We start from the raw sequence: 26,861 nt of genomic DNA on the forward strand, positions 1-26,861 counted from the left end.
TCTATAACAACCTTGAAAGCAAACACAGCTGTAAGGGCTAACAAGCATCCTCAGCAAGCATGACGCATAAGGTCAGCATGACTGTCAAGAGATCTCCTGCACTACCTACAGATACAATTAAAAAATAAGGAAGGATCCTGGAATTGACTTAAGACCAGATGGAGGTAATTGTGCAAAGATTTATAGAGAAACAAAGATACTAAAGGTCCCTGTTAAAGAGAGAGTAGAGAAGGTTGCTGTAGGTACGCGCAGGGATCTCTGGGTGCCTGCATGTCATACTTGCAGCAGTTTCCTCCACTTTCCATCAGCGACTTTAGTGCTTTTAGCATGGCGTTGTTTCACATAGTGACAGGGTCCCAACTGTGGTCATGAAGTATATAGTATCCTAAGGAAACATTTATTTAAATATCAGATGCAAATAGTAATACTACATGATATGACTTTAAAAGGTCAGTCCACTTGAAACCAATGTTTTTGTTAGATGCCAGAAAGTTAAATTGGCCATACATAAAATGAAATTGGAGCCATGGGTGGCCCTGTCAGCACCCCCCCAAGTCCAAATATTTTTGTTTGAACAGTGCCAATTAAATGCAGGAATTGTTTAGGCAAGGGCTGTGAATACAAGGATTGGCAGTGGGACTTTTTTGTTACAGTACATTTTCAGTTATGCGGTATTCAATTAACCAGAAACAAAAAAATCCCCTGTGTACTCACTGTTCTGCGGCATGTATTATCCTGGAAATGATTGTGCCTCTATTTGTCTTAATTTGCTTTTGATTACTGCATTTCAATATTAATATGAAGTCAATACAGAGTTTATGTTATGATACGGTATAGTATTAGGTATGGCATTAGTTAGACCTATTTTTAATAGTAACTCTGAAGCAACCAGAAACTATATTTATCTGGAATCTACCAATCCCTGTGGATGCCGGATAACGGGGAGTTTATTATACATCCAAGCTGTTTATTATGGATGGAGGAATCTGTTGAATGTTCTTTCGTTCAGCCCGCAAGCTACACAAAATAAAAAAATCTATTTGTGGGTGGCCACTGTTACACTACCTAGCAGTTTCTTATGTTATACTTAGGAAAATGCAACAGATGTTGCTTTATAACCCAAAAGGTGGTCAGGAACAAAGTTAAAACTTATGTCAGGGAGATCTCCAGCAACACATTCATTCAGAATTCTATTCTCATTCTTCACTAACTATTTTCAGAGCTTATGGTAATCTGACTGGTTGCCAAATGGGAATACAGATTGGCTCAGACAGTTCTCAGATCACAGTTTGGTAGATAAGGCCCTTTGTGAGCTATCAAAAGTTTTGGGGGATGCATAGATGATGTTTGTTTAGTGTCGTAAAGAACTTTTCCAGCACAAAGGCTACCAAGCTCCTGCAATTAGTCCATTAAAAGATGTAAAGTCACAGCATGTACTATCCTGTTATAACATCAGCATTGTAATAGGAATACATATTTGTTTCTGATAATACAATCAAAGCTTACTTGAAAAAAAAATCCCTTTTATGTGGTGAGTGTTGCCTTCTGTCTGCCCATCACTTTCATCAACTTCATGGATTCCCAGTGTGCTTTGCTTCTTTTTCCCTGCTGCAGTCTTGATTTCTCAAGACTACATATCCCATAAGCAAGCAACACTAATGTTGCATTTTGGAAAATTCAGACTGCAGGCTTAGTTACAGTGGTAACACGTAGACGTGCATATTCACAGGGTGGAGTGAAATTGTGTCAGTGTACTGAGGAAGTACATCCTATGGACATCTTCAGTAAGAAAGTTTACAAACTTCTATATCAATATGGTTATTTGGAGTGAGATAGAACTTATGGACACTCAATATAGAAACGCATGTATTTAAAAAAAAAACCATTAAATTAGTTTGATTTATTTAACGTTAGTGTCAGTTGGATGCAAACATACATAGGAAACATAAAATACCAAAGTTTCTGTAAAGAGTAAACATCAGAATTACACTCACCATCTCTATTAAGCCATAGCTTCTTCTGCCGATAAAGCAAAAGCTTGTTATATACATAGGGTAGCAGGAACTTGATGCACCAGCTTTCCACTCCCAACTTGTTGTCCACCAATACTATAGGACTGCGGTTATATTTTGCTTCAGGACATGGAATTAACCCAATTTCATCTCTATGAAAAACACAAAAATAATGTGGTCAACAATCCATCTATATGCAAAAATATAACAAAACACGAATTTCCAGATTAATGGGTAGAAACGGACATTCCAGTAACATCATGACTACTGTATAGGATGCCAATCCCTGCACTGGCTTCCAATAGCCCAAAGGTTACAATTCAAAATATTAACAACCACGTACAAAGCCATCCACAACTCCGGCCCCGGCTATACCTCCAACCTGGTCTCAAAGTATTACCCTAACCGTCCCCTCCGCTCTTCACAAGACCTCCTGCTTTCCAGCTAACTCATCAACTCCTCCCATGCTCGCCTCCAGGACTTCTCTAGAGTCTCTCCCATCCTCGGGAACCCTTTACCCCAACCTGTCCGTCTATCTCCCACACTGACTGCCTTTTGGCTATCCCTTAAGACTCATCTCTTCAGGGAAGCCGATTCTGCCTCAACCCAACCACTGAACAAACACGTGCTCAAACAATTCATCCCCACACAGCTACCTCCACATATATCACTTCCCCCTCCCTTTTAGATTATAAGCCCTCAGGGGCAGGGCCCTCCTTAGCATCTTGTCTTGAATTGTATTGCGATTGTAGGGTCTTCCTTACATTGTAAAGCGCTGCGTAAACTGTTGGCGCTGTATAAATCCTGTATAATAATAATCTATCACAGGAGTGAGCTTGGGGCGGTGCGTGATTTACAACACACACAGGGACCATGGGGAACAAAAGTAGCAACCCTCCAGAAGCAAGGACAGTGTCAGCACCAATTCAGAGATGATTTGAGGATCTACAGCGGAGTGATACACAAATAAAGATACTTTTTTGTCACTAGTTATGGTACTCGAATGCATTTTAAGGGTTAACTCCTGAGTTTAGTGTCACTTTTAAAAAAGGACAAACCATCATCTGTTTATGTTATAGACTGGGTCGTAAGACTATAGTTTGCAATTAAAAAAAGCTAGCTACAGCGAGTATATATACATAAATCTATGTGAACTTACATATTACATTCTAGTAGCCAAACATGTTTTAAGCCTTTTATCAGCAGATTACTTCAAACAAGCAGTGAAGGTTACTAAAAAATAAAATAAAAGCGTTGTGCCATAAAACACATCAACGGCCTGACAGTTTCATGGAATCTTAATTATAGTACCTAACACTGACTACTACACTAGCCTTTTCTGAAATCTAGCCAGATTCTCAGATGTCCATTCCAGACAGACAAGTAAACAACATGCTTACAGCTTAGCAAAGCAGATTGTGCAATAATCACATACTGGTCCACACGCATTACACAGTGATACCACTAGCCTAATTTTCAGTCCTTAAATCCATCCACCTGAACAGGTAGAATAACCAGTGTCTCACCCGTGAGATTCTGCTGTGTGTGGATACCCACCAAACATCCACCGAAATTCTGCATGATCAAATTATCCTCTACAACTAAATAAGACAGGAATGTTACACATTAATGTAATATTGGTTTAAATTGTCACATTATTTATTTCGAAGCCATGCTACTTAATTCCAAAAAAAAATTATATCGCTTTGATAATTAACTTCAAATTAACAAATGCAAAGTACAACATTTTATCTCAAAAAGGGCTAATCAAACATTATATGAAGTAACGTTCTGCCAAAATGATGGAAGTATTGACTAGTAGGGCTGCGGAAATTAATGATTAATCCCTCGATTAATCGTTAATTTTTTTTATTTGATTTTTTGACTTTAACTGGGTTCTGACTTTTTTGGTCAGAACGTTATGTATATTAATCTATAATAATATCAGAATGCGCCCTATTACCTAAAAGTAGCTGGATCTGTATGTGTGTTATAATTAATCGAAATTAGTCGATTAATCGATTAAAAAAAATTTCGATTAAGCGAACAGGAAAATTTGAATCATTACCAGCCCTAGTAAATAGCTGGAACCTCATTCAGTTTAATTTCTTAGACCGCTGAGACAGAGCTGGACCACCGAGAAAGAGCTGGACAACTCCCAGGAGACAGGTAGCCAATGCTCCTTTTTAACATTTTTCTCTAGTTCATGACAATGGAGCTGGCTGCAAAAAAAAAAAAAAAGATTCTGCTGCCTACTGGATTGGACAGACTGCCTCCTGAATTCACTATTAACTTGTCCACCCCAGCAGCGAGGAGTCAAAAGGCTACAAGTGCTCCAACAACACAAGATGACACATCTGGTATAAGGGCTTATGTATATGGGTGTTAAATATGTGTTTATTATGCATTTACATTGACTTGTATGAAGGAATAAAATCAAAGCACAGATGGCCATGTTCAGAGGTGACCAGTATGAACAAACATACTATCCAAGTTAAGAAAAACAACTGACCGTCGCCTCAGAGGAAGTCAGAAGTGACAAAATGCATCAGGTGGGCGGATCCATGCGAGCATTACGATCATAGAGACAACTCCAGCAGAGATAAATATGTGCAATTGCCTTATTTTAATTGTAAGTGCATTTTAATCATTTGAAATAAATTTATTCTGACATACTACACTATGGGAAGCATTTTTTCTCTCTCTGAGTACAAGAGAAGGTGGAAGATGGAGGAAAAGTATTGGATGTTTTTGGAAAGATAAGCTAGAGTTTGGAAGAATATACCCCAATTTATTGTCGGATCAAAAAACAAAAAAGGAGAGGATTTGGTTCTATATACACTATATTGCCAAAAGTATTGGGACGCCTGCCTTTACACGCACATAAACTTTAATGTCATCCCAGTCTTTGTCCGTAGGGTTCAATATTGAGTTTGCCCACCCTTTGCAGCTATAACAGGCTGTCCACAAGGTTTAGGAGTGTCTCTATGGGAATGTTTGACCATTCTTCCAGAAGCACACTTGTGAGGTCAGGTACTGATGTTGGACGAGAAGGCCTGGCTCACAGCTTCCGCTCTAATTCATCCCAAAGGTGTTCTATCGGGTTGAGGTCTGGACACTGCAGGCCAGTCAAGTTCCTCTACCCCAAACTCGCTCAGCCATGTCTTTATGGACCTTGCTTTGTGCACTGGTGTGCAGTCATGTTGGAACAAGAAGGGACCATCCCCAAACTGTTCCCACAAAGTTGGGAGCATGAAATTGTCCAAAATGTCTTGGTATGCTGATGCCTTAAGAGTTCCCTTCACTGGAACCAACCCCTAAAAAACAACCCCCCACCATAATCCCCCCTTCACACTTGACACAATGGAGTCAGGCGAGTACCGTTACTGGATGGTGATCTGGAATGTGATCTGGAATGTGATCTGGAATGTGATCTGGAATGTGATCTGGAATGTGATCTGGAATGTGATCTGGAATGTGATCTGGAATGTAAAAAAGGCTTGCCTCCCTCCCCTCCTTCCTTTTATAATTCTCTTTCGCTTTTTTCTGTCTCCATTTTTCTCTTACCCTGTTCTCTTCTCTTGCTCTTTTAAAAATGAGTCACAAATGTTTTTCTGCAGCTGACTTGTCAGACCACTTATGCTAGCCATGAACGGCTAGAATTTTAGCCAATTGCTGCTAAATCGGTGAAGATTTGAGCTGTGGGTGACCCGGTTGGCACCACCCAGGTCCCCCAAATATGGAACTGATGTTTGTTAAGCAGGGTGGTGCCAAGGCAGCTGAAATTTCTGCCGATTCAACAGGAAAATTGTCAGTCGAACAGTGACTGCATCCAATCAAATGCAGTCACTGCTGGGCATTCAGATAGCCATCACCTGTGGGGGGAATCAAGTAATTTCTCTCATTCAGCCTGAACAAGAGAAATCTACAAGTGTGTGGCTAGCTTTAGAAAATAGCCTGCTTGTTTTCAGCCTGGGGATCTGCTACGTGTACTCAGTCCCCTCCTCAGCAATAACTAGGGGGTGAAGATTCACATGACCAATACAACTCCCATTTCTGGAAGCAAAGATATACATGTGAAGTGTTAGGAATGGACGGTTTGTGAATGTCATAGATTTAGGGCTCAATCACACCAACCTAAAATCCATTTACACCAATGCAGTCTGCTCTCACAAGATCAACACATTGCAGTGTGTTCTGAAAATATTGTGCAGGCTGCATGTATTCATTCATTAATTTAACTGAATATAGACTTCCAAACTTGCATCACAACACCTCTAAAAATGCACGGCGATGTGTGTAAAATCACGTGTAATACTGCATACTTTGTTAGTCACATCTGCTGTAAACAAGCTTTTGCATGTACCGTGCATCCCTTCACAGTCACCTTAGCTCACACTTGGCTTAAGGTCATGCTAAATGGAGTATTTGATGCAAATCCAACAGGCAGCACCGGGGATATCAAGCAGGCTAGGGTTATTGTCTCAACTGTTAGTACACTGCATATACTTTCTACAAAGTAATAGAAGTAATAGAAAAAAGAAAAGTAGAAAGCAACTGTAACATGTTAGTAAGGACTACTGCTGTTACCCAGATCTGCAGTGTAGTAGACTTCACACATAAATGGTATATGCGAGACGTGTTGCTGTCATCAATTTCAAAATGACCTATTTTTTTTCCCTCTTAAAATTATACATTTTATCATTTTAAACATTGGATATGTTTTCTATTGTGAATAAAATATGGGTTTAGGAGATTTGCAAATCATTGCATTCTGCTTTTATGTAGATTTTAGACAGCGTCACAACTTTTTTTGGAATTCGGGTTGTAGAATAATTTATGAAATGACCACATACACAGTCAAAACACTCATTGTGAGAATGAATTTTTCATCCATTCCATTTAATCAAGTTGGTAATCAAATATAGATTGGAAACACAAAATCACTGCCCACACTCACACAAGGGAAAAGTGCTCTCTCAGGAGAACAACAGTCTTATCTGCTGGAAACATGCAACCCAAACATGCAACCCCAAGATCTGTCAGCCAGAAGTATCTGTTGAGCTTTGAGGGTATAATATGTGGACATCCTCTACTCTCTATGCATGTAGTTCCCTGCTGGGCACCTCTCTTTATTTCCCCACTAGGTTCCCAAAAACATGGTGGACAGATAAGCCACCTCAGTGTAGCCTTATTCAACATATAGGGGGTTATTCACAAAGCTGCTGAAGGCAGCCAAGTGAATAACCCAGCCGAAGTGAACCGAACAACTTTTGGCTATTCACTCCGGCTCAGTACGGCTGATATCAGCCATACATCGGCTGCCTTCGGTCAGCTGAACCTGCTCTGCATGTTCAGCTGAGGGGTAGTGCAGAAGGACTGATCCAACATCTGGAGGAAAAAAAAAAAAAGGAAAAAAAAAAGATAAGTAAAAAAAGAATAATAATTGGGCGGAGCAAGCAGTGACTGTTTCCTTCTGGCCAGCTCCTGCTAGAGTCTTTTAGCAGGTCTTGGCCAATGAATAACAACTGGGCAGAGCCAGCCGTGACGTCATGGCCGGCTCCGCCCAGTTGGTATTGTTTAATGACAGATCAGCATCCCCAGGTCATTTGGGGACGCTGATCTGTCATTACAACTGGGCAGAGCCAGCTGTCATTTGCGGGGTTTATGGCCGGCCTTCAGCAGGCCGTTTGCCCCGCTTCGGCTCAGTCGAGCCGAAGCAAATGCCTTCAGCGCGGCTGAGCCATTTGGACGCCTTTGGCTGCTGGACGGGCTATTGTGAATAGCCCGTCTGGCAGCCCTTTTCTTCGACTGAACCGAAGGGCAGAGGTGGCCAAAAAGAGCCGATGGATCAGTTGGAGCTACGGCTGGATCCTTCGGCTCTTTCGTGAATAACCCCCATAGATGTCCAATGCATTGGATAGCAGCTGTGAATCAGCAAACAATGAAGATACTAAGGCTGCATTCACAGCCAAGCATACGTTTACAGGTGATATTGGAGCGTTTTTACATTTTTGCCGTTTTTAAGGCATATTCAGGCTTGAGTGTTTTTGTTTTAGCCAATGGAAAACTAGGTGCTAGGAGAAGGAGATAGCTGTTTAACCTTGAAAACCTGAAATTTTAAGCATATTCAGGCGCTTCCACTGTAATCCAAAAAATCCCCATGGGCGCTCAGCTACAGGCACCTGAGCGCCCATACGCGAAGACACAATTTAAAAGCATGGGATTTTACGTGTTGAGTGTGTTGGAGCTTCAAGCTACACAACGCTCCGGTGTGAAACAGGGCTAAAAGATTGTTGTTTCCATCAATAAGCACATTACCATCAGAAAAGGACTGGAAACTGTTGGCATGGGAGGCAAAGAATCAACAGGCCTTTACAAGGAAGGGCAGTTGCGTGCTGCCACAGTGATTCGTGGGCACGGTGAATGGTGGCCAATATAATAAAGAATAAAGTTTATTGTAACACACCTTTACACATGCTAAAATCAGGCTATTGTAAGGGGTGAATTGTAAAATTAAGGACTTTTAAAAAGCTGAGCAAGAGGACTACTGCTACTACTGTGAAAAAGAAATAGTCACAAAATGAAATATACACAAATATTCCTTATTATTCATCTACCTTTAACAAAAGAGTACAAAACATTTCATGGTTTTGCAATTTTCCAGCACTGACTTCCTTTGCAGCTCTCTCTGGATTCTGGGCTAGATCACACCAGCCCCAGTGTGCTCCGGTACGATTCGCTGTTGGAACGCACTGGATCGCATCCCGGCCAGCTCACTGCGTTCTGGGGCAGGAGGGGGCAAGGCGGTACAATGGCACCGCAGCCACGCCCCCCGGCCGAAATGCAATTGCCTGCACCTGCATGCACTATTTTTTCTGATTGCACCGGGCCGCACGCATTGATGTGCACACTGCGGCCGGGGAGGGGGGTGTGGCTGCGATGCCATTGACTTCAAAGCACCGCCACGCCCCAGAACACAGTGAACCAGCCGGGATGTGATCCAGGGGCTGGTGTGAACTAGCCCTCAACTCAAAACATCTCGGGCTGCATGGGAAACCAATGATGAAGACTACCCTCTGTCAGGACTGTAATCGCAGGTGTGAACAGTGAGCTGATAATGTCTAGTAGCTGTCAGTGACTGCAGGTTCTGCACTGATTAATGTCTGAATGGGGAAGCATCTCTGCTAAAAATAAGCGGTCTGGGGGATATGGAAGCCCCTAAGCAACATAAACACTTATAACTCAAAACAATGCATGTTTATTTGACATGCAGAGCCACACAAAATTTCTTGTATCTTGCTGGAAGAAAAAGACTATCAGCTGAAAAATTCCAATGATGGAAGTCCACCACATTAGCCTCGTCGTTCTACTAATGCTACTAATGAAATGTCAGGTATTAATCAGCGTTCATCAATTGCCAAAAGCAAACATACAGTATATCAAAGCAATGTGCTATTTTTCCTGAACTTGATGGCAAGTTCTAAAACACAAACTATTTCTAAAATGCATTGAAAATCAATCTGCACATCAGGCCATTAATACAGATCAGTGATTCTCAAACTGTGAAACGTGACTCACTCATAAGGCTCTCTATCCAAACAAGTGAGACCTTGAAGGCTTTTCATTTCAAGATAACCCCAATTGTAAACTGAGGAGGGTCTGTAGAGAGCATCTTAAAGTCTAAGGGTAGGTTCACACCATTTTCCGGACCAGATCTGGAAACTGGTGTGAACCTGCCCGCAGTTCCAGTCCATTCCAGACCAGACAAAAAGAGACATGCAGTATTTTTCTGGTCTGGAATGGACTGCGCTGGTGGGAACAGAGGCCAGAAATAGCATAGGGAATCCTTAGGATGCATTTTGGGTCCGGAAACAATCTGGTGTGGAGATGATCCGGACATTGTGTGAATGGGCCCTAAAAGGTGGCCATACACTGATCTGAAAAATAGAGCAGATTCCTCCATCAACACTAGAACGAGGAGTCCTGCTGTTTGTATTGTATTTTGACAGCAGATTGGCTGCCGGCTCCTATCGTACAAAAAGTTTCCAGCCAACTCCCTCGATCAGCTAATTAAGGGATGCCGACTGTGGCACCCACCGTGTGTTTTTTTGAGGAACCAGAGGAAATTTGCACAGTGTATGGGCACCTTTAGTCCTGTATTGCTAGCCTGTGCCCCCATATCAGTTTAGGTGAACCACTCCATTCAGTAAGCATGGAAATATAGTGCCCTATATGGTGTTTAAAATACACTACTCCTTTCCAAGCGCTTTTAACTTTTTGTAAAAAGTTACTTTTCAAAAACAGCCAAGCCCTCATCTCCACCTCTACTGCTGTCCTATGCAGAGAGCAGCAACCTATGACAGAGTCTCACAAATTCCTCTATGTCCTCCATGAGACTCTTGTGATATGGGGGAGATGTTCGACAGCCTAGTGACACCTTGTCTATACTTTGCGAGACTGGGGACACACTTGAGGAGACACACACTTGAGGAGACATTCTGTTCACTGATTTTATGAACATGTTTTTTTTTAAAAAAAAAAACCTTTTCCTTTACCACCACTTCACAATATGAACTTAAATAACTCAGTTGAGTTGATAATCTGAAGTGTTTTCTGTTAGCAATAGCAAAGGAAAGAGTTTCAATGATGTTGGACTGTAGGTGACTGATTCTAGCAATGCTACAGCACTCACACGTGACCTGCACAATGGTGGCAGCACTACATTTCCCAGCAGCCCTAGATGTTTGATAGACAACCAGGGCAGTGTTATAGACAGGCATGAAGATTGGTAGACTACTTCAGGGGAAGATCCAGCTATGTAGAATATGATTGCTATATGTTCTAGTCATCTGCAGCTTCTAAGACCCAGTTCACACGGGCAGTCTGTTTACATCTGCCTGTCAGGGGATCTGATCAAAAGCCCAATGTAACTCTATGGGCAGCTGAGTGTTCTCTACAGTGGACCTGAATGCTATTCTTCCCAGGATCACTGACCCCAAAACACAGGTGGGATGCTTAAAGTGAAGTCAAACATCCCCATCAGACCAGATCATGTCAGCCTGGGATAAGGTGACAGCAATCCGCCGATGACAGCACTTAAAGTTTACAAGTTGACAGCTGCCGCCATCGCCCTGACCGTGCTGCTTAATGACGTCACCATGAGCTCGCGGCCTGACTCACATATTGGGGTTCCTGCGGAAAGCTCCAGTGATGTCCTTTACCACCCGCTGTACCAGCACCTCCACCTCCTCCTTCCACTCCGCCATCTCCGAGGCTGCGGGCGGAGACACATGCGCTTCCGGGTCAGCCTTCCGCTCCTCCTGCGCCGCCTCGGGAAGCCTTCCTATTGTTTACACGCTGCCCGGGCCGTGCTGCTGAGTCTGCATGACGGGCATTCCACGTCTGCTCTGGGTACACACTAACCTGCTATATGATATTCCAGGGATGAACATGACTCACTCTTATCACTTCACCGGCATGTATACCGAATTCGGGACGTTTTGGCGGCATACATTGAGCATGCATCCCTACTCTGTGTGATGGGAAAGAGCATAGCATGAAGTATGTAGGCAAAGGACATGACCCTGCCATGCCTCCTGTAACATGCAGCATGGCGATTAAACCCAAAAGCAAGAATGTCCTATATTGCAGCTTAACAATTCTTACATGTGGTGGCTGCAGTCTTTTTCATGTTTTTTCTCTTTATTTTCATCTGGTGATCCAACCAGTAAGTCTTTTTTTTCTGTAAAAATGGTAGCTGCATTTTTATGTCGCACGATATTTGAACAAATGTTTATCAAATCAATATTTTTAGAGGAAAAAATGAATTTCAGGGCACACATGCACAATATAATAATCAATTTTGTAGTAAAAAAGATTAAGGAGGGGATTACATTGAGTAAATAGATACCAAACATGTCATGCATTAAACCCTTCGTGACTGACGACGTACAGTGTACGTCGCCAGCATGGGGGCTGTTTAAACAGACTCCCGGCAGCAATAGTCTGTTTAAATTTGTAAAGCCGACTGTCGGCTTTACAACAGAAGCGATTCTGGCGACTTACCTGTTGCCATATCGCTTCTGTGTCCTAAAGAAGGGGCCGGACACCCCCGCCGTGCTTCCCGGGCTCCGTTGCCCCTCCTACGGGCCCGGGACCAGTGTCCTAGGGGAGCTGGGGAGGAGGTCGATGAACCTCCGCTCATCGATCCCCTCCCCGTTCTATGGGACCGGGAGCGATGCAAATTGCATCACTTCCGGTCCCTGGGCTCCTGCAGCCCAGCTATAAGCTATTGAAGTGCGATCTGCACTTCAATAGCTTATTTCCAGTGTAAAGGTGACAAAAGACCCCCAGCATCACCTTAAAGAGTACCTGTCACCACCATCTGCTATCACATGGGGGGGCTTGTAAGCCCCCCCATGTGATAGCAGTCAAAGTAAAAAAAGTTTTTTAAATAAAATAAATCTAATAATAAAAAATTTTTTTTAAAGTCCCCCGCCCCCGTGAGCACACGCGTCAGGTGCGCCTACGTATGAAAACGACGAACGCGCTACACATGTTGGGTATCGCCGCGCACGCCGGAGTGAGAGCAATAATTCTAGGGCCAGTATTTTGGGGTATCTCTAAATTGATGACCTGTGGGGGCTTTTAAAGCGTCTTCTATGGACTTTTTGGGGTACTGCAGTTTTTCGCCGTTTTACGGACGCACGCAATTTGTAACCTGGGCATGTTGGGTATCATTTTACTTGTTGTAACCTCATCTTTTATACTTAATTAAAAATTGGTATTTTGTTGTGTTTTGGGGCATTTAATTACATTTTTCACTAAATATTGGGGTTTAATAAGGAGTTGCGCTAATAGTGCGCAACATAAAAATTTGCAACTACCACCATTTTATTCTATAGGGTCTTGGCATTCAGAAAATATATAATGTTGGGGGGTTTTAAGTCATTTTCAGGCCTAAAATGTGGAATATATAATGGGTGCAAAAAAGGAAAAAAAGGCCTCAGTCATGAAGGGGTTAACTCCTTCGCGACCAGTGTACGTCATTGGCAGCGGACCCGCTTAAACAGGCTCTGTTTACAATTGTAAAACCAGCTGTACAATAGCAGCAATTCTGGCGGCTCAGCTGGCGCCAGATCGCTTCTACCGGATGGTAAAGTGCCCACCTGACCAGTGGCGTAACCAGAGTAATTTCCCCGCCCCCATTATAGCGGTCTCCTCCAGCGCTCGGCCAGCTGCCACTTTCTCTCCTCCCTGCTGGGACAAAGAGCAGCGCCCAGCGGGGAGGAAAGAAATCACGGATGCGCCGACAAATGGCACTTTCGGCCGGCGCCCCCCTTCAGCTTTAAGCCACTGCACCTGACACTCCCACCATGTCTTTCGGCCAAAATTGCGGTGCATCCATGGTTTCTCTCCTCCCTGCTGGGCGCTGCTCTGTGTACCCTCTGAAAGCGCAGCATCCAGCGGGGAGGAAAGAAACTGTCACAGCTCTCCTCCTGCATCAACCCACTCGGCCTCCTGTGACAGATCAGAAGAGCTGAGGTGTGGGGGCGGAGACAGCTGTCACAGGAGGCTGGGACGGCAGTGCTGGGGAGGAGTCAATTGTCACAGGAGACTGAGCTTTCCTCCCCGCACCGCTCACTCAGCCTCCTGTGACAGTGAGGGCCCATTCACACCACATCCACACCAGATTGTTTCCGGACCCAAAATGCATCCTAGTGTATCCCTATGCTATTTCTGGCCTCTGTTCACACCAGACTGCATGTCTGGTCTGGAATGCCCTGGAACTGCAGGCAGGTTCATGCCATTTTCAGGACCAGACCTGGTCCGGCAAAATAGTGTAAACCTGTCAGGATGGAGAGCGGGTACAAAGACTCAGTGATTGCTGACTGCTTGTAAATAATTGAGGACAGAGTATGTGTACTGGGTCCCCAATTATGAATGAAAGGGAAGTGGTCTACATCACTTCCTGTTCATTCATGATTGTGGACAGGGTAAACATACTATTTAAACAAAAATACAAAAACAATTTGAAAAGGTTGGGGGGGGAAAAAAAGTTTTGTTTCGGCCTGACACTTTTTTATTTTCGGTTTTGAAAATGTCATTTTGGTGCACCTCTACCAATTACCAATACTTTTTTTTTCTAAAACAACACAGACTAATGATTTTAGGACAGTGGTGGAGCACCAGGGCCCGGTCGCAGCTGCAAACCCTGCGCCCCTGGTAGACTGGTAGTTCTGCCACTGATTCAAAGCTGTAGAGGGGCTACAAACCTCAGCAATACATTATACAGCCATGCAGAATACCATCATCTATAGAGGACTACAAATCCCAGCAATACATTATACAGCAATGCAGAATACCATCAGCTGCAGAGGACTAGAAAACTCTCCGCAATGCATTATACAGCAATGCAAAATGGCACCAGCTATAGAGGAGTACAAATTCCAAATACATTATACAGCAATGCAGAATGATACCAGCTATAGAGGACTACAAATCACAGCAATGCAGAACAATACCACCAGCTATAGAGGACTACAAATCTCAGCAATACATTATACAGCAATGCAGAACAATACCACCAGCTATAGAGGACTACAAATCTCAGCAATACATTATACAGCAATGCAGAATAATACCATCAACAATAGAGGACTACAAATCCCAGTAATACATTATACAGCAATGCAGAATAATACCATCAGCTATAGAGGACTTTTTGTTTTTTTACTTTACCTTAATTGCTATCACATAGGGGGGCTTACAAGTGACAGGTACTCTTTAAGGTAATACTTGGGCTCCAAAAGACCCCTAGTATCACCTTTCCACTTGATGTAAGCTATTGAAGTGCAGATCGCACTTCCATAGCTTATTGCTGGGCTTCAGGAGCTGAGCAATGACAGCTATGGGACCGAAAGTGATGTAATGTGCATCGCTCCCGGTCCCATAGTACGAAATCTCAGCAATACATTATACAGCAATGCAGAACAATACCACCAGCTATAGAGGACTACAAATCTCAGCAATACATTATACAGCAATGCAGAATAATACCATCAACAATAGAGGACTACAAATCCCAGTAATACATTATACAGCAATGCAGAATAATACCATCAGCTATAGAGGACTTTTTGTTTTTTTACTTTACCTTAATTGCTATCACATAGGGGGGCTTACAAGTGACAGGTACTCTTTAAGGTAATACTTGGGCTCCAAAAGACCCCTAGTATCACCTTTCCACTTGATGTAAGCTATTGAAGTGCAGATCGCACTTCCATAGCTTATTGCTGGGCTTCAGGAGCTGAGCAATGACAGCTATGGGACCGAAAGTGATGTAATGTGCATCGCTCCCGGTCCCATAGTACGGGGAGGAGATAGGTGAACGGACGTTCGCCGATCACCTCCCCAGCTCACACCCCCCCCACCAGAGGGGCTGGGCCTGTAGGAGGGGCAGTGGAGCTCAGGCAACATGAGGGGGTGTTGGGGGGGCCCTGTCTACTGTCCCGTAGAAGCGATCTGGCGGCAGCTGAGCTGCCAAAATCGATTCTACTGTAAAGCCGCCAGTCCGCTTTACAAGTGTAAACAGAGTCTGTATAAACGTACCCGATGCCAGTGACGTACACTGTCATCAGCTATTAACTTTTATCTTGATAGTTCTGCCTTTAACCTGTAACTACAGCTCTTACTTCCAGTCATCTGCAAACATGTTGGAGGCAATTTATTATTCCATGGAACAGTCGCAGTCAAATAGCAGATTGCTTTTTTGGGCTGAAAAAGTCCCTATAATACAGACAAGTATGATTTTTCATGTAGGAGGCAATATTCTTGGGCTACTGCTAACAGAAATGAATCATACCTTAAACGTTTTCCTTTATAAAATTGAAAACAGGTTTGTACAGCACCTTCTAAGGTTTTCTGGAAGTGTGTGCGTGAAGTTATAGTAAATGTTGGGTACATTAGTATTTGGGAAAATAGTACGCTAAAGACAGGAATGTGGACATATTAAGAAATTGGGTCAAATCTCAGCATGAAAGTGGCTATTTAATGTTATAGAATGTGTGGGAACCAAGCAGCTATGAATAGATTTTGTGAGCACGGCAGGATGGGGTAGGTTCAATAAATTAAAGATGGGAGTCTGAGGTCTTTTAAGGACTGAGGACTAATGTGAATATGATTTTTAATAAGTAGCCCAATGACCTAAATGTTTAAGCAGTTGTAATAACCTTTTCTTTTGTAGAACCAACATATTTCTCAGCAGGGACAGACTTGGATTCTGGGGCCCACTGGAAACATGTTAGGTCTGGGTGCCCACCTCACCAACCCGGCAACATGATACAACTACAGTCTTCATCTAACAACATTGCCTTTATTTCTGATGCCACGACTTAACGCAAAAAAATCAATGATTTCAACATTGTCATGGATGGGGGCCAACAGATATAAACTGGAAACAGGTTTGTGGACCTTATCTACTACACTGGCAGGGATACTTAGAGAAAAGGGGTGCAAGCAGTGTACACTGACAAATCACAGAGCTGTAGTGCAAGTAGGGAACAGAGCAGGGGAACAGAAGGATGTGGTGGAAGACAAAATAGGCTGGTAGGCCAAGGTACTCAGCAGAGTGCTACAATGCTAGGTAAGTGGCATGGGATCCCCTAGGACGTGGAATCTAAGGACCAGAGCTCCTGATGGGGAGATGGGCTTGGCTGCGTGCTGACTTCAGGTCACAATCCCTAGGTTCACCCAACTCACCTATCAGCCAAGAATGCTTGACAAGGCCAGAGTTCTGGACAGGTGGCAGACACACATACAAGGGACAAAACAAAGGTCAGGGACAGACGGAAGGCCGGGACTTCCAGGGACAAACTGAAGACTGGGATTTTCAGGGAATAGCCAGAAGATAGGGACAGACAGAAGACTGGGATCACCAGGGACAAGTCAAAGTACAGGACAGACTGGGGACAAGGATCTCCAGGGACAAGCCAAAGGTCGGTACAGGGATAAACTTCAAGGCATTCAAGTTCAATCACAAACAGGGGGGCTCGGCATCTAGCTTAGGAAAACTAGAAAAAAACGGTATTGGTGCATCCCTAGTATAGATGATCCCCTCTGATATTTACATATTTGTGCTCAGTGAACAACATCTAAGATATATATAACAGAGAAGAAACAGTTAATTGGAAAACTACATAAACAGTCATTTGTCATTTAGTACATAATGACCACTAATTGGCCCAGCAAATGTCACCAAATGTGAGGGACATGACCAATTATAGGATTACCCAGTCTTCAAGATGTTTACATTATTTCTGTAAACTGTAGCAGTGTCTCTTTTGTTAGAGTGAAGGATAAAGAGCAAATTTATCAAGGATGTCATCAGACAAATGTAGCTAAGTATGATAAGAATGATGTAAAGAGCTGAAATCATTGTATTACACAATCCTCAATATTTTGACATTAGCAATAGAGATTTTAGCAATGTTTATAGAGTTATTGCGCTCTTTAACTGTATCCAGACCTTTAAGCTGAATGTTAACCTTTAACCACTTTGTAATATCTACAAGATTCAATTATTACTGGCTTTATTACCCTTCATTTGCTATAAACAAAGATGAAGCAGATTTGTGGCTTTACTAACACCTACACTGTTAAATCTAGGGATTCAGCAATGTGTTTCAAGCACTATAGTAGAACGGTATACAATTCCTTTAATTGGTCTTCAGTGGAACCAAAGAAGGTACATAGTGCTCTCGGCTTGCTTTACCATCTAGGAACACCAATTTTCTTAAGTCTAGAGAGCTTTCCATGCTCTTGACCCTGAGAGGAGACCTCTTTAATCACAACTGAAGAGCGTTCATAGGACAGCTGCTTTTTCTAAGAGTCCAAATAATGACTTCACAGGAGTGGCACACACTCTGACACCAGTAATTACCAAATGAAGAAGGTGAGAATAGTGCCACATATATACAGAACTGCACAACATATTTTTCATTTGGGCCTGCACTCCATTATGGCTCCCATAGTTTTTCAGTATCATCAAATGGTCTGGCAATAATGTTAACACTCAATGAGCGCGCTTTTCCAACTACTTTTTTAGAATACCAAGCCACTTAAACATCATGTGTACTATTTCCAATTAATAATACACTCAATGTAACAGCTTCTCTGGCTTCACCCTGGTCTAATTTTATTTCACCGTGATGCTCATGATGGAGATCAAGTGATTGACCGAAGTTTTGCTTAAAAATATTACCGTAACCCTCCTCCCCCGCCCATTGTCGATTATTGGTGTTATGTGCCTTTCTTTCCACCTTCCCCTCTGTAAACAATGCTTAGTTTGGCAGTGCACAAAACGATGTAATTTAGTCTCTTCACTATCTCACTGTTTGAAGTATTTTTCCTTTTGCCTATTTTGCAGGTCAACGTTAATTGGAGTTAAAGGTAACACATTAGTTGTGTCTGATTATGGCTGAATAGGGTGTGCTTTAATAAAGTATAATTTAGTATTTGTACTAGACAAAAGATCTGGTACCACAAATGGCTTAGACTAAGATGCAGAATATTATTGCACTTTTCCTAGTGGTTGCGTCTGGGCAAAGCAGTGGTAATACCGTGTTTTCCCGAAAATAAGACACTGTCTTATTTTAATTTTTTTTTGCACGAAATAAGACACTAGGTCTTATTTTCGGGGGATGTCTTACCTGGCTGGAGGAGGAGTGGACGAGGTCCCGAGAGCTCTACCACCGAACTAGGTCTTATTTTCGGGGTAGGTCTTATATTACAGAAATCCCTGAAGATAGTGCTAGGTCTTATTTTCGGGGTAGGTCTTACTTTCAGGGAAACACGGTATGTGTAAATAAAAACATGAAGCTCAGGAGAAAATCCAACCACGTTACACCCAAGCAAGTTGTCTCAAGTTTCTCTGAATTTATCAAATGTAAACATTGCTTAAAAGCTTAACACTGCTGTTAAATTAAAATGAATATGGAAAAAGTACCACTTCTACAATGCCTGGATCCTAAATTAAATCCCTTTATTGTTCAGTCTGAAGGAACTAAAGACCAAGGGGTGCTAAATTATAATTTAATAAGAATATATCTTAGTGCCAGAATTACTTATCTTTACACTTGTTCCAGGTCAGTGACTTAGAAGTAAGGAGAGAGCAGCCTACACAATTCTCTTAAAACAAGTGTACTTTAAATTAAAATGTCAGACAAGTTTATTTTTAAGATTTGGATAGCATGGATTTGGATAGCATGGGGAAGGTTAGAACCTCTGTCAGCTTTCTTACTGCTGCGCCAATGGGAGATTTTCCCTTATTTTCTGATGCAACACCTTTCCAACATAGATGCAGTTCAAATTACAGCAAGATATGTGCTTGTGGAAGAGCAGACTAGAGCAAAAAGGGCAAGGTCAGCACAGGCAGCCAGGCCAGTGTGCTCCATAATGGAATGGAGCAGCGAGGGTCAGATCAGAATGAAGCGGAAGGCGTACAGTATGTGCAGATGCATATGTGACGATACAGTATGTGTTCAGATATCTTGCTCAGAACAACAGGTGGTGGGACATTTGTTACTCCTTGAATTCATGCTGCTAGGGCCCAACAGGTAAATGTGGTGCAGACAGGGCTGGAAAATTAAAAGATGATTAAAAAGTAAAAAATAAGAAGAAAAAAATAAGAAGAAGAAAACAATTATAAATAGATAAATAAATAATAATAAGATAAAAGGAACCTGGCCTTGGGGCAGCAGGGAGAGTAAATTTGGCCCTGGGTGCAGACACAGTGAAATGTTTGCTTCCCCTTTCTCACCCATCATATCCTTTATTACTTGTCTATTGAAAAGGGGGCAAGTCTCTAAAAATAAGGAATCAGATTAAATGTCAGCTTAATGAACACTCAGGTACGGGCCTAACATAAATTAAAGTAGTCAGATTGAACAGGTTGATGCTACGACTGGTTCCACCATCTCTGTGGAACCAGCTGTCTGTATATATTGCTCAGAATTAAAGTAAAAATAATGCAGCACTAAGGAGCTCACAGGCAGAAGACTGTTGCTCACATCACTACCACTGTCCTAAAATCATTAGTCTGTTGTAGATTAATTCTTTACAACTACTGCTCACTGCCCAATTCTAAATTGTATTTCTATGAAATTTAACTGACTTACTAAGTATGGTCTTAGTGTTTTAGGTATTGGGAGTGGCTTTGAAATGCTAAGTTAATAAAGCTAGGTAAAAGCAGGTTATAATTATGTCACATTCTGAGTCATGCATACATATGTATAATTATATATCAATATATGATGCATATACACATAGGTTTTTCCGTAGGTTCCATGGTGTAATGGTTAGCACTCTGGACTTTGAATCCAGCAATCTGAGTTCGAATCTCGGTGGAACCTTTCTTTTCTGCCTAAATATAAACCTTCCATAAATGATCCTTCATTTTTCAGACTCTGGATAAATGCAGATATGCTGTTAAATGAATGTTAAAATGTAGCATTGTAAGAAAAAAAGGGGTGGGTTGAACCTGACGCATAGAAGACCTTTAAAGAGTAAGTGCACTTTTAAACAAAGTGTGCTTATTCTTTTTGTCCCCCTTCTCTGATCTGATGCCACTGTTGCCCCCCTGCAGATCTATACTGAGATCAGACGTCTGCTGCTTTGCTGTTTGTTGAAATCCAGCGTTGAAAGTCTTCCTCTCCTGGCAGTGTCCGTCGCCCAGCTAGGAGACAACCCTATAGAAGTCTATTGGATTGTAATGTGCAGACAGCAGAGGGAGAATTGCTGTGCTGGATGTAAACATTTGCTGAACAGTGCCCACTGGATCTCGGTAAGTACAAATCTGAGGAGGGGATTGGGGAATAGTTTAGGTCTTGGTTGGGGGGCACCTATTCTTTAAGCAACAGAATGAATCAAATAAATACAACTAATGATAATAGTTATGGACACAGAGGAACCCTGTTCAATGACGAGCTCAATGAGATCTACCAACAAAAAAAAACCTGCGTTCAATGGCGGGAGGGGGCGTGGCGGTGCATTGAAGTGAATGGCACCGCAGCCAGGCCCCTCGCCCACAGTGCGATCGCCTGCACCCGGAACTCAGGCACACTAGTGCCTGCGTTCCGGTCCAGTGCGATCCGCAAAAATGCTGCAAGCACTATTTTTGCAGATCACACTGGACTGGAATGCAGGCACTAATGTGCCTGCGTTCCAGGTGCGGGCGATCGCACTGTGGGCGGGGGACATGGCTCCATTGACTTCAATACAACCCCACGCCCCCTCCCGCCCCTGAATGCAGGGAGACGGCCGGCTTGCATTCCAGTGTGTTCTAGAGGCGCCGGCGTCCTATCCTCCCGCGGTGCAGAAAATATTTACTATCAAGCTGTTTCTGAATGGGTAGGAGCCTCTGTATTGAGTGCTACTCCCCATTGAGAAACTCATGAATGAACAGGAAGTGATGTAAATCACATCCTGTTTATTCATAACTGGGAACACATAGTACTATGGGTCCCCAGTTATTTACAAACACTGGAGTGATCAGCTTATCGCTCCAGTGTTTGTCCTGCACAGAGGATTGGTACATTTTACTGATATGTACCGATTTTCTGCTTTTCGGCCACGCACACACGACCTAATGGGCACTCCTGTTGTACATGATTTGGTGATGGAAGGCAGCAATGTTTGACCTCATTCACTAAACTAACTTACACCAAAGATTAATTGTACAGCGCTAAAGACCCTAATGAGGAACCAATATGTGCTATAAAACGTGCTTTCAACAAAATGTGATATAATACATCAAATTCAATGGTCTAATTGTGCATATGCATAAAATGCATAATTGACCGAGCAATGAATCAAAACTTAGTATACGGATAACAATGTTACAATGAATGTTTCAATAAATGTTTCAAATCAAGTATTACAGCGTGAAAGTCCAGTATATCAGAAAAAACGCGTTCCGAGAAAAGATGTGTTCCTAGAAAAGTACTTCCGTGCCATGAATGGTGATGCCTTCCTTTGTGTTAGAATAGATCCCCCATAAGAAATGCACTCACCAGAACCATTGACCGTATAAACAAACAGATTGCGTTTTCGAATCCTATTAAAGTAGAGAAACCCATCTTGGTGGGTGTACTATAGATTGTGGTCAACTTGGTGCACATAAGCTTTACCAGATATTCTATGCACTGGGAGGGAACCAGGCATTTCTGAAAGTATGTGATACAGTTGAATCTCTGAGGAGTCTTCATGAAAATGTAAAGGCTGTTTTGTCTTCTGGGTAGGTCTGGGCCTTTATAAGCCGGTTGTCCAAGTGAGGCATTACTAGGAACCCCTGGACTTATGGATTTTAAAGTCAGAGATAGGGAGGTTTCACAAAAAGAGTTCCACTTGGTAAACAATTTCTCGGGAAAGGTATAAAAGGTTTCCAGCTGCTTAGAAAAAGGTAAAGAATCAGGACCCTTTTGCCAAGAGGTTGTGTGTGTGGTATAGACATGTGTAGGAAATGTGTAACCCTGTCCAACATTAAGCCTACAGAGTTGGAGAACAGTAGAATACCAACTAGTAAAAGTTATGAATCCTCCAGTCTATTAAATGGAACAACTTTGGGTTGTAGATTCTACTTTATTAATTATTTTTCAATTTCTTAGTGGATTTCTTTCTTTTTGTTAGGTTTCATGTTTCTGCTAAATGGGTTTTACTGGCGTCATCATTATAGGTGTGGTAATCTCCAAGTTCTGGATAAAGAGTTGATTGTAATATCACCTACTTCAGAAAAAGCAGCAATTTTTTGCAGTTATGTTATTTTTTATTTCAGACTGTGTTACTTTATCATCAGCTTCTAAGGAAGCTTCTGATATGTGCCTTCAGATCATGACTGCTTCCTCTTATCATTTTCTTCCTATAGGCTGTTGTATATTCAGTCTTTATACTGTGCATTCCCAGGCCTTGTTTCTCACCAGCTTGCAGCTGACTCTCCATCATTTCTGTATCCTTCTTTCCTAGATAGTAGGTCAGCCATTCTCATAAATACTGCCCCAGTTAAGTTTAAGCCTTCCTGTTTAACGCTTATACCATGTAAAAAAATTTGATGAGAGCCATTCCCCTTGCTTTTGCCATGTTTGTACAGTTCTAATTGAACTTTTCATATATGCATAGTTTTCTATTAGTTCCTTTAATGATTATTTTTAGCATGCACTAAAGTTTTTCCAGCACTAATGTTCAGTGCTTCAGACAAGTGATCTCTTTATAGGCTGTCATAGGTTTGTTTGAAATGAATGAATTGCAGATGATCTGCTATACTCATTGCATTTTTACTCGATTCGTCATATGTTATACATCTGGCCTATGGTACAACTTCCCTCCCAGAATTGTTTTCCTCCAACTGTTGTTTCCATTTACGTACATGATAAAAGGCATTCTGCTTTAGTCTTTTACTAAACTTTATTTGCTGTACTTAGCAGTGTAATGGGTCTTTTCTGTGAATTGGGTGAAATAAAGCAGATTTCTAATAACCGCTCTTTCTCTCCAAGACAACATACAAGATTGTAGATTCTTTTGTTTAAACTTTGTTTAAAAATAAACATTTTCGTAACATTCATTTTCTAATAGTTAATGGGGTCAAATCGACAATCGTTTTCGACTGTGAGAAAAAAAATTGAAGGAGCAGGATGGACATTTTTTTTCCAACTAATGCAATTTCAAAAGTGAATGTGGTTTTTGTTCAGGAAACTCCTTTCATTCCGAAATTAAACGTTAATATAAAAAAAACAACATTCTTCAAGTCTCTGGTGGAATTTATTGAATATAATTTTCATATGAACATTAATACGAAAAGTGACCAGTGTATGACTAGCATTACTGTCAAACCTACAGTATATTATAGCACTCTTCATCTTTTTTTCTTTGATATAGTTTCCCATCTGTATTTATTTGTTTCTTTAATTCCTCTTTGAATGTCAGCAAAGTGTGCTCTTCTTTTAATTTTCCTATAGCATATCTTGGTTTCCTCTTTCCTTATGTATGTATGTATAATTACTGTTACTTTTGGTCTGCATCCTGTAGTCGTCTGAATCACAATCTGCTCCCCTTCAGCTATGCACTCCCAGGATTGAGGCTTTTATCTGCTGTTATCATGTGATCTTTCTGATTCCTTGTCACCCCATCCTTTAGTCTCCATGTAATTTTATCTTTATCAGTCTATGGGAAATATGTGCTATAAATCATCAGCCCCATCTTCCTTGTAAAACCAATTGTGATTTTACTTATTATTTTCTTGATGTTGATGGTCCTTTCCTTGTCCTTTCCTTGTTAGTCTATGGTCTTCCTCTTTTCCTATCTTGAGTGAAAAACTATTTCTAACTTCCTCCCCATGTACAATACAAGCCTGAACATTAATAGTAACATTCTTTATTCATTCTCTAATATACAATACAAATACTTATACATATGTATATACATTTTATTGTAGTAAAAAATATTTTAAAGTCTGTAGCATGTTCCTTTTTTTAACTTTTGTTGTTATAGATGCTCTACTTGACCTGTATATACATGGCACCCCGTTTATCGTACTCTTATCTGCTGGTTATCTGCTGATTATTTATTGATGCGTAGCACATTCATAAGAAGAGATTCAATGTTTTCAAGATTTCTTTGAAGTTGAGAAGGATAATTCTTACTAAAAAAAGACCTCACGATATAGGCCATTGCACAGTCTTGCCAAAAGCAGTCTTCAGATGTAGTGCCCCATGCAATTTTCATTTAACACGATTTATTAAAAAGGAAATATCACATGCAAGCACTACAGTGCAATTGATTTTTACTGTTTACACACATATTAGAGCAAGCTTGTTTACAAACCAAATATTTCTTTAAAAAAAATCTTTAGAATTGCTAGCTGTCTCATGGTCTAATGGAGAAGGAATCATGTGACAAAAAGCTGCTGTCTTGTCCAGCAACACAAAAGAGCACATTATATGAAATCTAGACCAAGATAAGCTAAGTGCGCTTTTCAGAGACATGGATAGGATTGTGAAAAACCTGGGGCACCCTGGGATACACTGAATAAAATCATCCCGTGTTCGGGTAGCATGTGGTAGTAAATGATGGGTGTGGCCAGATCACGCCAAACAGTGGGAGTGGCTTAAAGAGAAATGCGTAAAGTCTGAGGAGTTGATTATCTAAAGGCAAATAAGCTGTACACTTTGGGGAAAAAAGGGAATTTGCACTTTAAAGATAAGTTTCCCGTAGCTTAGTGAATGAGGCAAAGTTCTGCTGATGTCCATCGTCCAATCATGAGTAAGCAAAAATACTGTTTTTAAAAAAAAATTCCCTGCTTGTGATTGGGTATTGTTTGAAACGTGAATTCTCCCCACATTCACTAAGCTACGGGAAAATTCCCTTGTGAGTAGCCTTTTTGCCTTTAGTAAATCAACTTCTGAGTCTACTCTTTGGACAAGGGGATGGTGGTTGGGGGTTTAGCTCCCAGAGCAGAGCATAATCCCAGGTAGCAAAACTCAAGACTTTACTGTGAAAGTGAACGGTGATAGCAGGCACTTTGTGATGTTTGCTATCAGGCAAGAAAAAAACATGATTGTATGAATAATCACAGCTTCACTTTGTGAGTATTCTCTACACCTTTAGTAAATCAGTCTTAATGACTTGCAGAATGCGAAGGAGCACAAGCATTGTGTAGCACTGCATTATTTATATAATGAGAAAAAAGGCTGTACCCATATATAATTACAATAGTAATATAATAGTAAAGTAATAACAAATGCAGTAATATAATGTGCAGTGCACATGGCACAATTCCATTGTGTCCTCAACAAGCGACACCGGGTTTACACTCCCCCTTGTTACGTTCATGGCCATTGACATCTCTCCTGATCTCCTTCTGGGTCCGGCATCGTTCAGATCTAGTACTGGGCAGCCACTAATGATGTAACTTCTGCACATACCACTGGACATACATCATGGCTAATAGCTCCATTTTTAGACTCTTACAGATACCCTGCACTGCACATGTGCATAAGTGTACACTATTAAAACCTTTGATAGCAGACAGATAAAGCAGTTTTTGGCAGGAGAAGCTTTTAAAGATTCCACCAAAAACTACCTTCTAGCAATGTTTATCTTAAACTTTAGCTCTGCTCTAAATTGACTAATTAATGAAGAACTAAGGATCATTACTTAAAAAATGTAATTAGAAAAGTATGGGGGCTGTTACTGACCTGTCTAAAAATAATAGTGTCCTGGCTGTTATTCTGACTGCCCCCAGCTCTTTCTAAGTCACAGACACAGAAAAAGTTTTAAAACAAGAGGATTAGTGTGGCAGTCAGGCAACTAGTATTTAATGGAGAAATATTAAAATGTCAGCCTCTGTATTCTGATCATTAAGGGGGTTATTCACAAAGGAGCCGAAGGATCCAGCCGTAGCTTCGGCTGATCCTTTGCCTCTTTTCGGCCGCCGGAGCCCTTCAATCGAACCGAAGGGCTGCTGTATGGGCTATTCACTATAGCCCATACAGCAGTTGAAGGCAGCCGAGCCGAAGGCATATGCTTCGGCTCGACGGAGCCGAAGTGAGACCTGAATCGGGGCGAATGCCGGCTGTAATCGAGCTAATAATCAAACATATCTAATAAATTGAACCATATATAAATGAGTCACATATATGAGCCTTCAAACAAATGAGGCATAAGAAATATCTACACACATACAAAAAAGCAATATAGGCAAAAAAAGTCCCAAGGAAAAAACAAACGCAAACAATGGTGATTGTGCAAAAAATTCCTCATTGGGTATTGCTGGATCATACGTGACGAAGTCACGTG

The 26,861-nt window shown here is 41.6% G+C and overlaps 1 protein-coding gene and 1 non-coding gene across 2 annotated transcripts in view; one reads left to right on the forward strand and one right to left on the reverse strand.

Annotated features, from left to right (window-relative positions):
• Positions 1-11,392, reverse strand: part of PTAR1 (protein prenyltransferase alpha subunit repeat containing 1) — a 50,994-nt gene extending 39,602 nt beyond the window's left edge. Inside the window, exons 1-2 of the mRNA XM_018555634.1 lie at positions 11,196-11,392; positions 1,995-2,164 (exon numbers count right to left, since the gene is read on the reverse strand). Of these exons, the coding sequence (XP_018411136.1) occupies positions 1,995-2,164; positions 11,196-11,281 (256 nt within the window). The 5' untranslated portion in view covers positions 11,282-11,392. The remainder of the gene's footprint in view (positions 1-1,994; positions 2,165-11,195) is intronic.
• Positions 11,393-20,353: 8,961 nt separating this feature from the next.
• Positions 20,354-20,425, forward strand: TRNAQ-UUG. The gene has a single exon. It is a non-coding gene; the product is annotated as a tRNA-Gln (tRNA).
• Positions 20,426-26,861: the final 6,436 nt, after the last annotated feature.

This window comes from Nanorana parkeri, unplaced genomic scaffold, assembly GCF_000935625.1.
Source record: "Nanorana parkeri isolate BGI_ZX_2015 unplaced genomic scaffold, ASM93562v1 scaffold206, whole genome shotgun sequence".
In the NCBI taxonomy this organism is placed as follows: domain Eukaryota; kingdom Metazoa; phylum Chordata; class Amphibia; order Anura; family Dicroglossidae; genus Nanorana; species Nanorana parkeri.